At 46.4% G+C, this 13414-nt stretch overlaps 1 protein-coding gene across 8 annotated transcripts in view; it reads left to right on the top strand.

Moving 5' to 3' along the window:
* LOC147122402 (mucolipin-3-like) overlaps window positions 1-13414 on the top strand; it is an 88500-nt gene that overhangs the window by 35180 nt on the left and 39906 nt on the right. For 2 of the 8 annotated variants that reach the window (XM_085983538.1, XM_085983537.1), the window contains exons 2-3: window positions 8675-8901; window positions 9766-9942. In XM_085983538.1, coding sequence (XP_085839664.1) covers window positions 8677-8901; window positions 9766-9942 — 402 coding nt within the window. In that variant the 5' untranslated portion in view covers window positions 8675-8676. The other 6 variants (XM_085983540.1, XM_085983539.1, XM_085983536.1 and 3 more) reach the window with 6 other exon arrangements.

Here is a 13414-nt window from a genome sequence, read left to right as displayed (position 1 = left end):
CCTGGCTGGAAAACGATTTACCCTGCTTACTGACCAGCGTTCAGTTGCTTTTACGTTCAATAATAAGCAGAGGGGCAAAATCAAAAATGACAAGATTTTGAGGTGGAGAATTGAACTTTCCACCTACAATTACGACATCTTGTACCGGCCCGGGAAACTCAATGAACCCTCCGATTGCTCTATCGCGAGGCACATGCGCCAACGCGCAGATCGATAGACTACGGGGCCTCCACAACGACCTCTGCCACCCGGGGGTCACCAGGTTCTTCCACTTCATCAAGGCCCGCAACCTGCCTTACTCCATCAAGGAGGTCAGGAGCTGCCCAGTCTGTGCAGAGTGCAAGCCGCGCTTCTATATGCCTGACGGAGCAAACCTGATCAAGGCCACCCGCCCCTTTGAGCGCCTGAGTGTCGACTTTAAAGGGCCCCTCCCCTCCTCTGACCGTAATGTGTACTTCCTCAACATAGTTGATGAGTACTCCCGTTTCCCTTTCGCCATCCCCTGCCCGGACATGACCACCGCTACGGTCATTAAATGCCTGCACAACCTCTTTGCTTTGTTCGGTTTTCCCAGCTATATTCATAGCGACCGGGGCTCGTCCTTCATGAGCGACGAACTCCGTCAGTACCTGCTCATGAGAGGTATTGCCTCAAGCCGGACCACCAGCTACAACCCCCGGGGGAACGGACAGGTTGAAAGAGAGAACGCGACGGTCTGGAAGGCGACCCTCCTAGCCTTAAAATCTAGGGGCCTTCCGACCTCCCGTTGGCAGGATGTGCTACCTGATGCGCTCCACTCCATCCGGTCACTGCTGTGTACTGCCACCAATGCCACCCCCCATGAGCGAATGTTCGTTTTTCCCCGGAGGTCCACATCCGGTACCTCACTACCACACTGGCTGACGTCCCCAGGGCCCGTCCTGCTGAGGAAGCATGTAAGGTCCTGCAAAACGGCTCCCCTGGTAGAGAAGGTTCACCACCTCCATGCCAACCCCCAGTACGCCTACGTGGCATACTCGGACGGGCGGGAGGATACAGTCTCCATTAGAGATCTGGCACCCTCGGGGTCCACTGACCCGTCACCATTGCCCTCCACCACGACCCCCTTCGACACGGCCCAAAATTCAGTAGACCCAATTCTCACCCCTGTCCATTCCACCCCAGTAGACGGCATGCCGCGACCCCAAGACCCGCCGGAGTCCACTCGCCCACCCAACACCAAAGGGGACGATACGCCGGTGCTCAATCCCGTTCAAGACGCGTCGTTGGAAGCTGTACCATCTCAACCGTCGCCACGAAGATCTCGACGGCAAATGAGGCCGCCCGACAGACTCACCTACTCGAACTTTTGATACACTTCACCCCGCCGGACTTAATTTTAAACGAGGGGTGAATGTGGTAAACCACTGTCGTTCACTTGTTGTTGTTGTTGTCGTTCACTCTTGTTTCACTGTTATACCTGACTATGCCTCAGCTGACTCCGCCCTTGGCTACCTGGTATAAGGACGGCTGCACGGCAGCTCTCTGCCATTCGGTCGTCCATTAGAGGCATAGTCCTGATCTGTTTGTAGTTGCATTCAGTAGTTAATAAAAGCCTGTTGTTCTGAACTCTACTCGGCCTTTTATTAGAATCAATAGCGCATCAGAGTGTTAATAGACACACGAGTTATGTAATGTATAAAAATTGCAGGAAACTACTTTAGAAGAACCAGTGGATGTGGTGTATTTGGACTTTCAAAAGGCTTTCGATAAGGTCTCGCATAAGAGATTAGCGTGTAAAGTTAAGGCACATGGGATTGGGGGCAAGGTATTGACTTGGATAGAGAACTGGTTGGCAGACAGAAAGCAAAGAGTTGGAATAAACGGGTCTTTTTCCGAGTGGCAGGCAGTGACTAGTGGGGTACCGCAGGGATCGGTCCTAGGACCCCAGCTATTCACAATATATATTAATGATGATCTAGACAAGGGAACTAGATGTAATATCTCCAAGTTTGCAGATGAGACACAGCTGGGTGGGCGTGTGTGCTGTGAGGAGGATGCCGAGAAACTCCAGGATGATTTGGGCAGGTTGGGTGTTTGGGCAGAAGCATGGCAGATGCAATATAACGTGGATAAATGCGAGGTTATCCACTTTGGTGTCAAAAACAGGAAGGCAGATTATTATCTGAATGGCAATAGATTGGGAGAAGGGGAAGGGCAACGAGACCTGGGTGTCCTTGGGCACCAGTCGCTGAAGGTAAGCATGCAGGTGCAGCAGGCGGTTAAGAAGGCAAATGGTATGTTGGCCTTTGTAGCAAGAGGGTTTGAGTACAGGAACAAGGATGTCTTGCTGCAGTTGTACAGGGCCTTGGCGAGACCACACCTTGAGTATTGTGTGCAGTTTTGGTCGCCTTATCTGAGGAAGGATGTTCTTGCCATGGAGGGAGTTCAGCGAAGATTCACCAGGCTGATACCTGGGATGGCAGGAATGACGTATGAGGAGAGATTGGGCTTATACTCACTGGAGTTTAGAAGAATGAGAGGGGATCTCATTGAAACTTTTAAAATTCTGACAGGACTGGACAGACTAGATGCAGGAAGAATGTCCCCGATGGTCGGGGAGTCCAGAATCAGGAGTCACAGTCTAAGGATAAGGGGTAAGCCATTTAGGACAGAAATGAGGAGGAATTTCTTCACCCAGAGAGTGGTGAACCTGTGGAATTCTCTGCCACAGAAGGCAGTTGAGGCCAATTCATTAAATATATTCAAGAAGGAGTTAGATATATTTCTTAAGGCTAAAGGGATCAAGGGATATGGGGAGAAAGCAGGGACAGGGTACTGAGTTTGGATGGTCAGCCATGATCGCATTGAATGGCGGAGCAGGCTCGAGGGGCTGAATGGCCACCTCCTGCTCCTATCGTCTATGTTTCTATGTTAAGAAACTACTATTTGTTTATTGAGAAAGACTTAGAAAATACTTCGATTAAACTGATAATGTACAATTTCGATTTGGTATAAATGTTCGCAGTAGGAGATTAAAAATTGAGAGTACAATGAAGTTTGTTTCCCGTTATTTTGGGAAATACCTAAAATAATTTGACACTGTGATGAGAACAGGGATTAATATTGTGGAGAATGTTTGAGAGAAAAACATTAGAAGCGAAATTCGTAATTAACATCTTTACATCACCATATTAGTAAACCTTTCCAAGTCCGCCTGATTAGTTCTCCTGTCCGGGGAGAAAGATGAATGTTTATTTCTGTTAAATCACAGCTTTTCCTGCTTTTTGTTTTTAATTTGGTGACGCAAATTGTGTATGTGTTTTCCTGCACTTGTGACTTAAGAGCTGCATTTCTGACCTGTTACATGCCTGGGTGTGCTGGTTCAAGAAGACAACCATTGTCGTCTTGAACCAGCACATGCCCCATGTAACATGTCAGAAATGCAGTTCTGATGAAAGGTCATCGACCTGAAACGTTAACTCTGTTTCTCTCTCTACAGATGCTGCCTGACCTGCTGAATATTTCCAGCATTTTCTGTTTATTAATGGAAGTGATTGAAGTTGGAAATATGAATAACCGTTTTTGAATTCTTTTTAATACTGTGAACTAAAGAACTACAGCACTTTATATTTGTTGGTTGGTTGCCTTGTGATTAATATTCTAATTACTTATGTGGACGTCCAGCACGTCAGCGCCATAGGAAAACCACTGCTCCTGCTGCTTGTGCAGCCGTTGCTATGGTGACATGAGGGATGGGCAAATACATTGAAAACTTTAAAATTAATACTAATTGCACGAATAGATCTGCCTCTTTCAGCTCACCTTGGGCTTTTGGATTATTTGTCGATGTGTAACCGAGTGAGGTTTCTGAAGTGTTAACATTATTATGCAGTTCTTTTATATCCCAGTCATTTTATTTTTAAAATAGAGTTTGAACATGACGAACTAAAAGCTTTTAATTAATTCTACCGTAAACAAACTTGCAGAATGGGCATGTAAATGACAAGTGATTTTTAATATCGGTAAGTGTGAGGTGGTGCATTGTGGTAGGAGGAATAAGGAGGCGACCCACTCCTTGGAAAATAAGAGATTAAATGGAGTAGAGGTGGAAAGAGATCTAGGGGTGTAGATTCACAAATCACTAAAAGTAGCAACGCTGGCTAAAAAACCCATAAAAGTGCAAATAAAGCACTGGGGCTCATTACTAGAGGAATAGAATTCAAAAGCAGAGAAGTTATGTTATACGTGTATAGAACCTTGTCTGATTGTCTCATGATTTGAGGTGGCAATATTCCATTACTATATATGCTTTCAAGTGGTGGTTGTTGTAAAATTTGCCCACAGACGAAAAGATTGCACTCAAAGGAGTTTGTGACCTTCGTACAAAAAAGAATTAGAAGGAACATTGCTAGGGCCTAGGCAGCTGAAGGCACGGCCGCCAATGGTAGTGCGGAGGAAGTGGGGGGGATCCACAAAAGGGCAGAATTGGAGGAACGCAGAGCTCTCTGAGGGTTGTAAGGCTGTAGGATGTTAGAGATAGGGAGGGGTGAGACCACGGAGGGATTTGAACACTGGGATGAGAACCTAAAAATGGAGGCTTTACTCGACCGGGAGCCAATGTAGGTCAGCGAGCACGGAGTGGGAGGGATGGGTGAACGGGACTTGGTGCGAGTTAGGACACGGGCAGCAGAGTTTTGGATGAGCTGATGTTTATGGCGGGCGGCCAGAAGAGCGTTTGGAATAGTCGAGTCTAGAGGTAATCAAGGCAGGGATGAGGGTTTCCGGAGCTGAGGCAAGGACGGAGTCGGGGGGTTTTTTTTTTTTACGGATATTACCTTGGTTCAGATTTCAGAATGCATCTTAATCCACAACCATAATGTCAACAATTGGCTTTTTTTATTCGTTCATGGGATGTGGATATCTCTGGCAAGGCCAGCATTTATTGTCCATCCCTAATTGCCCTTGAGAAGGTTGTAGTGAGCCGCCGCCTTGAACCGCTGCAGTCCGTGTGGTGAAGGTACTCCCACAGTGCTGTTAGGGAGGGAGTTCCAGGATTTTGACCCAGTGACGATGAAGGATCGGCCGATATACTTCCAAATCAGGATGGTGTGTGACTTGGAGGGGAACTTGGAGGTAGTGGTGTTCCCATGTGCCTGCTGCCCTTGTCCTTCTAGGTTGAAGAGGTCGCGGGTTTGGGAGGTGCTGCCGAAGAAGCCTTGGCGAGTTGCTGCAGTGCATCTTGTAGATGGTACACACTGCAGCCACGGTGCGCCGGTGGTGGAGGGAGTGAATGTTAAAGGTGGTGGATGGGTTGCCAATCAAGCAGGCTGCTCTTTCCTGGATGGTGTTGAACTTCTTGAGTGTTGTTGGAGCTGCACTCATCCAGGCAAGGGGAGAGTATTCCATAACACTCCTTACTTGTGCCTTGTAGATGGTGGAATGGCTTTGGGGAGTCAGGAGGTGAGACACTCGCCACAGAATACCCAGCCTCTGACCTGCTCTTGTTGCCACAGTATTTATGTGGCTGGTCCAGTATTGTTTCTGGCCAATAGTGACCCCTAGGATGTTGATGGGGGATTTGGCGATGGCAATGCCATTGAAAGTCAAGGGGCGGTGGTTAGACTCTCTCTTGGAGATAGTCATTGCCTGGCACTTGTGTGGCGCGAATGTTACTTGCCACTTATAAGCCCAAGCCTGAATGTCGTCCAGGCCTTGTTGCATGCCGGCATGGACTGCTTCATTATCTGAGGAGTTATGAATGGCGCTGAACACTGTGCAGTCATCAGCGAACATCCCCATTTCTGACCTTATGATGGAATTTAGAATGGAAAATATCAAATGGTTGAATAATATAATTGAAATAATGGCCCAGAAATTCGGGTCAGAGGCTTCCCGCTGGTGCAAGCCTCCGACCTGCACTTATCTAGCGCGCCGGCCGTTGTACTGTGGGCCCGTGTGGGATTCCAATCCTAGGCCTCCTCCAGCTGCCGGCGCGCAGTGCTTGCGTATTCCAGGGGCGCAGTTAGTTCGATGCGTCCCCTGGGATCATGTGGGCCATGGAGAGCCAATGGTAGCAGGGAAATGCCCATTCATAAAATTGACAGGAAGAGCTGTCAAAACTATAAATACTATAAGCCCCAAAACATAACTAAAACTTCAAATAAATTTTTTAAAAATCACATTTTTAAAATAACTATAAATGACATGAAATAACTATTTTAAACAATAATTTAAATTTTTGAAAAAATTAATTACATTTTCTAACGGGGCTAAAAATAAACTTACCTTTCTTTAAAGTATTTAAAAATAATAAACCTGTGGAAAAAATGTTTTAATTTTAATTAATTCACCACTTACCTTGTAAAAAACAGGCCTTGCGCCTGCTTTTTATGTGTGTAACTCCTGGAGACTTACCCTCCCGGAGAAACCTGGGGCAAAAAACGGAAGTTCCAGGCGTGCGCGCTGCCTCTCCGGCGCACGCGTTCGACCTCTGAACCCCTTCCTTTTTATGGGAATGGAAGTTCCGGTTTCCCGCGCATGCGCAGTGCATGCACGAAACCGGCACTTTCGTTGGGCCTACGGGTGAGTACCCAGCGCGTACTCACCCATGGGGACCCGAATTTCTGGGCCATTATGTCAATAGCTTTGGGAGTTGGGGTGAAATTTCTTGCCCTGGGAGCTTTACCTGTGATTTAAAATAATGGGAGGGAATTGACTGGGTAGATGGGGAATGATTCTTTGCTGTGGTAGGGGAACCCAGAACAATGGGCACATTATCTTACAATTCAAATTCAGCTTGTTAGATACAAATATTTTTTTCAAAAACTTCATGCAAAAGGATTGTAAGAATTTGGAATGCTCTTAACAGAAATCCATAAATGCAGAATCAATTGAGGTGTTTGATGGATACTTAACTTGGGAAGCAAGACCGGAATTAGGATTGAATAAATTCGAGCTGCTCTGGCTGATTAAAAGGGAGAGAAAGTGGTGTTTTTTTAATTCATGCACAGGATGTGGGTGTCTCTGGCCTAATTGCCCAGCCCTCATTGCCCCTTGAGAAGGTGGTGATGAGCCACCTTGACAACTGAGGGAGGTAGAGAGAGGACTGTATCTGAGTGGGCATTGATGGAGAGGGAGGTAGATATAGGTGTTTCCGAGGGGCAGTTAAGAGTCAACCACATTGCTGTCACACACATTGCTGTCACATAGGCCAGACCAGGTAAGGGCGGTAGATTTCCTTCCTTAAAGGACATTAGTGAACCAGATGGGCACCTTTACTGATGCTAGCTTTTAGTAACTGAATTTAATTTCCCAGCTGCCGTGGTGTGATTTGATCTCCCGTCTCTGGATCATTAGCCCAGTAACACAACCACAATGCCACTGTTCTGTCCTGCTATCACCCTTCCTTGGCACATACTAATACACCAAAGTGCACGCTGTATGTGGTCTGTCCCATACTTGTGGTGTCAGGTTAAGAAAAATTGGACATTTTCTCCCCAACTGAGACTTTATTTTCGCAAATACTGCGGATGCTGGAAATCTGAAATAAAAACAAAATGCTGGAAACACTCAACAGGTCAGGCAGCTTCTATGGAGCGAGATAGAGAGTTAACGGGGTAGATTTTCCTGGAGCCGTCAGGCGGGGTTTCAGGCGTGTGGGGGGAGAAAATCCTGAATTCGGGGGTCCCGACACCATCCCGCCCAAAACCCGCCTCCACATAAGTTTCACAGGAGGCGGGTACCCGCCCCGCACTGGGACCCGCCGACCCGAGGCGGGAAGGGATTAGTGCCAATTAACTGCCTGTTAGCAGGTAGTTAACGGGCAGTTTTTAGCCTAATCCCTATTTTGAGGGGTGTCGTGTGGGATTCCCGACGGCTCCAAACCACGGCAGGTTAGAGCAGGTGGGCCGTCGGGTTGAAGGACTTGGAGGGGTCGCGATGTCGGTGTTCAGGTGAGTGATGGATGCATAAGTGCAAAGGTAAGTGTGTTTGGTGTGTCTAAAGTGTGTAAAGAAGTTTAAATTACCTGTACTTACCTTTTCAGCCTTCCTTCCTCTAGGTTTCGGGAGTCCATCACTCGGCCGGCACAAAGCAAAATGGCTGCGATCTGTCAAAAGTGACCGCCTTCAGCTTTCATTACCGGTGGCAGTTCTAACTGAGTCTGTGTAGAAGGACTCAGGTTAGAAGTCAGACTGTCAGTGTTTGACAGCTTCAAACAGCTGTGAAACACTGATATTTCATCTGTCAAGAACTCTTGACAGATGAAATTGCAGTCTGTGACGTCACCTGTTGCCGGGTGGCCCTTATTTGGCCCGCTGAGCCCACTGGGCGGGCTTAACAAGGTCAATCAAGGGAAAATCGTGTGGATTGGCTGGACATCGATGTAGGCGGGACTAAAACCCGAAAGTCCCACCTCCTTCCCAACAGCTTCAGGAAAATCTACCCCAACGTTTCAAGTCGATGACCTTTTGTCAGAACTGGAAGAAGTTAGAGATGTAACAGGTTTTAAGCAAGTACGGAGGGTGGGGGGGGCGCGGGGGCGGAGAGCAAAAGGATAGGATGGAAGGCAGGAAATGCTTAAATGACAAAAGGGCTGATGGTGCAAGGCAGAAGGGGGTGGTAATGGGACGAGTAAAGAAACAAAAGATGGGTCTAGACAAGACATTATTTTTCTGCTTTCGCCAAACAACAGGTATGGAGAGTCCTGAGCTGATCATCAACAGTAGTTGTGGAGCTCCTGCAGACATCAAATCACTGGGGAAGAATGGCGGATTTGTGCAAGACCCAGATACTGCAGATCAACTCCGAAGAAAGCTCAAATTCTTCTTTATGAATCCATGTGAAAAATTCCAAGCTCGTGGTCGCAAACCATGGAAACTGGGCGTGCAGATCCTGAAAATAGCGATGGTCACCCTCCAGGTAAAAGCTTGTGACCTGCGCCTGCGGACAACTATACCAAACTGCGTCAAAAGATTTTTCGGTCCGAATTAGGTTTGTACGTCCTTCAGCGATCTAGATGTGGGCTGAAGGCTATCGAGCTTCGACTTTCCATTCGAAGCAAACATGATCCTCCCCAAAAGTTAGACCAGTTATCCAGCATTGAGCAGGGATCCGGTCTACTGACTCCTTGCCCATTTGTACGTCGTGAGGACTTTCCAGCCTCGCTTCCACTAGGCGTTAAATACGTCACATTTTCCGTCAGTGCCGATGGTGAATGTACGGAACACCGACATTCAATAAATGCCTAGTGTGGCTAAGGGAGATGAAAAATGTACAAGGCAGGACAACCAACTGATTTCTGTTCTGCAGAATGGAGTGAGAAATCAACACCAGTAGATTTCACCACTTCACCCATACCAGGAATTCTCATCATCCTGCCCCTTTACGATTCTGCAGTTGTCCGACTCCTGCAGTAGTGACCATTTCCAGCCCCCCACCCTCCCTCCTCCGCGCCAAGCTCCCCAACAATGGAGGTTGAAATGAAGGTGACCTCAAAAGATTGCCAAAGCCGGCAGTGGGTCAGGCAGAGGTCCTGCCCTGTCGCTCTTCCACCAGAGTGGACAATCTTGGCCTTGGCGTTTATAGACATTCAATTACAGTCCATATCTCTCTGGACCAAAGTCAATCTGTACAGATCGAACTGAAATATGGGGAAATGTTGCCTTGAAGGTTTAGAACTTGGAGAAGAAAAATGGAAGTAACTGTTACTCGCGTTACAAAGGATATATGTAATTTTCTTCATCTCCAGCTCGTGGTAACACCATTGTTTTTCTGTTCTTCCAGCTAGTTCTGTTTGGGCTGAGCAATCAGATGGTGGTCCTCTTCAAAGAGGAGAATACTATAGCTTTTAAACATCTCTTTATTAAAAACTATGTGGATCAAACTGATAGTGCTGATAATGACTTTGCGATCTACACCCAAAGTGAGGTCTATGAGTATCTCTCTTTTATATTCAGTCAGGTAAGTGAATCATTGTTCGTTCATCTAATGTTCCTTCACCTCACTTCTTGGTATGCGATGATGGTCAGGCTTTAATCCTATTGTGGTTTTTTTAATTGTACCTTTGATGTGCCTCAATAATTCTGAGACTCGAAGTTAGCAGAACAAAAACAAGGCTTTTATTAACTTAGAAAGTAACACGTAAGAGAGAGAGATGTCTTCCTTCTGAAGACTGAGGCCAGACTGAAGCTAGCTTACAAACGGGGCCAGGTATGGGCGGAGCCCTACACACAGCACATTCCAGTATACAATACAGCACATTCCAGTACACAATACAATGAGGTCTGGGGGAAGGGAAATGACACTGAAACCGATCTCAGTCACAGGCAGTGGGGAATGGAATATTTCATCACAACCTTTATTTTGAAATATATACGGCACGCACACAGCTAACTTCCAGTTCAAGAGAATAGATAATTTCCCAAAGTTTTTATTTTGAAAAGACCCTCTCGAGAGAGCAAGTTATCAAATATACCGTGAAGCACGTCTTCACAAACCTACCTAGAATGACCGTCTGGCTAGGGTAATAGAAGCAAAGTTTCAAGAGGCCGTTCGATGCTGCGATTAAAAGGTATTGTAGGTTTCTATGAAGTAATAAGATGAGTGGGTTGAAGGGTGTCCCTCAACTGTCTGGAGACTTGGCACATAATCTAAGCTGACAGCTCAGTGCAGTACTGAGGGAGTGCTGCACTGCCGGAGGTGCCCTCTTTCAAATGAGACATTACCCTATTGGGGAGACCTAAAAGATCCCATGGCACTTTTTGAAGAAAAGCAGGGTAATTCTCCGGTGCCCTGGCCAACACTTATTCCTCAAGCAACATCACCCGCGGTAGCTTTATTTGGCCATTTATCTCCTTTGCTGTTTGTGGGAGCTTGCTGTGCGCAAATTGACTGTGGAGTTGCCCTTCATTACAGCAGCGACAGTACTTAATTAGCTGTGTAGCTCTTTGGGACGTCCTGAGATCATGTAAGGCGCGATCTAAATGCAAGCTGTTTCTTCTTTCTCGCTGACCTTTATGATTTGAGTGTGGGTTAGCTGTCTTTCTGAGATTTCATGAAAAGCCCAATGTTGTATTTATTATAGATCTGCTTCAAAATGTCATGGCAGAAACTTTTTTCAATTAAACTCCTGAACCAGACTGTTTTAAACTTTCCTGTTTCCTCGTGTCTACATCAAGCTTATTTCCAATTTACTAATACGTTACAACCCAGGTCGAGAATGCATTGGGTGAAGTTTTCCTGCTGTATAATTGATGAGCGGAAAATTGGACGTTGATCATGTTGTCTTGCGACAGCAGCTGCCTGAGAAATTCTGTCCCCTTTTGAGTGACTCAGAATAGGACGTCAGTAACTTGTGCTGCTCGTGTTTGTAAACTAGCATCGCAGTGCTGAGTATCTTTAACAGCTGTAGTCTTTCATGACAGCAGTCCAATTATCTTTTAAATGAATGAAGTGAAGCATACGGGATACTTTCCTTTTATTAGCTGAGGCATAGAGTACAAGAGCAGGGAGGTTATGCTTGAACTGAATAAAGCACTAGTTAGGCATTGGCTAGAGTACTGTGTGCAGTTCTGGTCACCACATTACAGGAAAGATGTGATTGCACTGGAGAGGGTACAGAGGAGATTTACGAGGATGTTGCCAGGACTGGAGAATTTTAGCTATGAGGAAAGATTGGATAGGCTGGGGTTGTTTTTTTGGGAAAAGAGGAGGCTGAGGGGAGGCCTAATTGAGGTGTATAAAATTGAGGGGCCTAGATAGAGTGGATAGGAAGGACCTATTTCCCCTAGCAGAGAGGTCAATAACCTTGGCTTGGATTTAAAGTAGTTGGTAGAAGGATTAGAGGGAATTTGAGGAGAAATGTTTTCACCCAGAGGGTGGTGGGGGTCTGGAACTCACTGCCTGAAAGGGGGGTGGTAGAGGCAGAAACCCTCATCACATTTAAAGAGTACTTGGATATGCACTGGAAGTGCCGTAACCTTCAGGGCTACGGAGCAAGAGCTGGAAAGTGGGATTAGGCTGGAGAGCTCTTTGTCGGCCGGCACAGACACGATGGGCCGAATGGCCTCCCTCTGTGCCGTAAATTTCTGTGATTCTATGATTATAGAAAATGTCACATATTTCTTAGATAATACTTCCTCCGCCATTGGACAATGCGATTCATCCTTTTTGAAATGACTGCTCCCACTCTGGAGTCTCCTAGATGGGCGAGCAGGTCGGAAATCGAGCACTTGTAGGACAAGAAGGTGGCAGATGGACTATAACGTGGGGAAGTGTGAAATTATTCACTTTGGTAGGAAGAATGGAAAAGCAGAATTTTTTTTTTTTTTTTTTTTATAAAAAGGTGAGAGATTGGGAAATGTTGGTGTTCAGAGGGATTTGGGGATCCTTGTACATGAATCACTGAAAGCTAACACGCAGGTACAGCAAACCATTAGGAAAGCAACTGGTATGTTGGCCTTTATTGCAAAGGGGCTGGAGTATAAGAGTAAGGAAGTTTTGCTGCAATTATACAGGGCCCTGGTGAGACCACACCTGGAGTACTGTGCACAGTTCTGGTCTCCTTATCTGAGGAAGGATATGCTTGCCTTGGAGGCGGTGCAACAAAGGTTCACTAGATTGATTCCTGGGATGAGAGGGTTGTCCTATGAGGAGAGATTGAGTAGAATGGGCCGATACTCTCTGGAGTTTAGAAGAATGAAAGGTGAACTTATTGAAACATAAGATTCTGAGGGATATTGACAGGGTAGATGCTGAGAGGTTGTTTCCCCTGGCTGGAATGTCTAGAACTAGGGGGCATAGTCTCAGGAAAAGGGGTCGGCCCCTGAGAGGAGGAGGAATTTCTCCACTGAGGGTGGTGAATCTTCGGAATTCTCTACCCCAGAAGGCTGTAGATGCTCAGTCATTGAGTATAGTCAAGACTGGGAACGTTAGATTTTTGGGCACTGAGGGAATCCAGGGATATGGGGATCGGGCGGGAAAGTGGAGTTGATGTAAAAGTTCCGACGTGATCATCTTGAATGGCGGAGCAAACCCGAGGGGCCGTATGGCCTACTCCTGCTCCTATTTCTTATGGTCTCGTGTAGAGTTGATGCTACAATACCCTCCCCCCCCCCCCCCTCTGTTGTGTCCGTCAGTAGTAAGACACAGACTGCAGGAGAACGGTACAACAGGTGTTTACTCAACGTGGCTCACTCTGGAACTGAACTGTACAGATTACTACTCGGTGCTATATACAGGTGTGGTCACTGCTGGTACTACAGTATACATGAGCTGTAAAAAGTAGTTCCCCCCTTAAAGGTATATACATTACAATTCCTCCCCTTTTAGATTAACAATACCATAACACTCATTTAACAATTAAATATCAAACTAATTACAATTAACACTTTTAACATACAACGTTAGCTGAAAATAGTCCATTTATATATTC

The sequence above is a fragment of the Somniosus microcephalus genome, chromosome 3, assembly GCF_052327205.1.
Source record: "Somniosus microcephalus isolate GS21.2 chromosome 3, FLI_Smic_1.0, whole genome shotgun sequence".
Taxonomy (NCBI): domain Eukaryota; kingdom Metazoa; phylum Chordata; class Chondrichthyes; order Squaliformes; family Somniosidae; genus Somniosus; species Somniosus microcephalus.
Note: the sequence above shows the minus strand (reverse complement) of the source record. Positions and strands in the feature narration are given on the sequence as shown.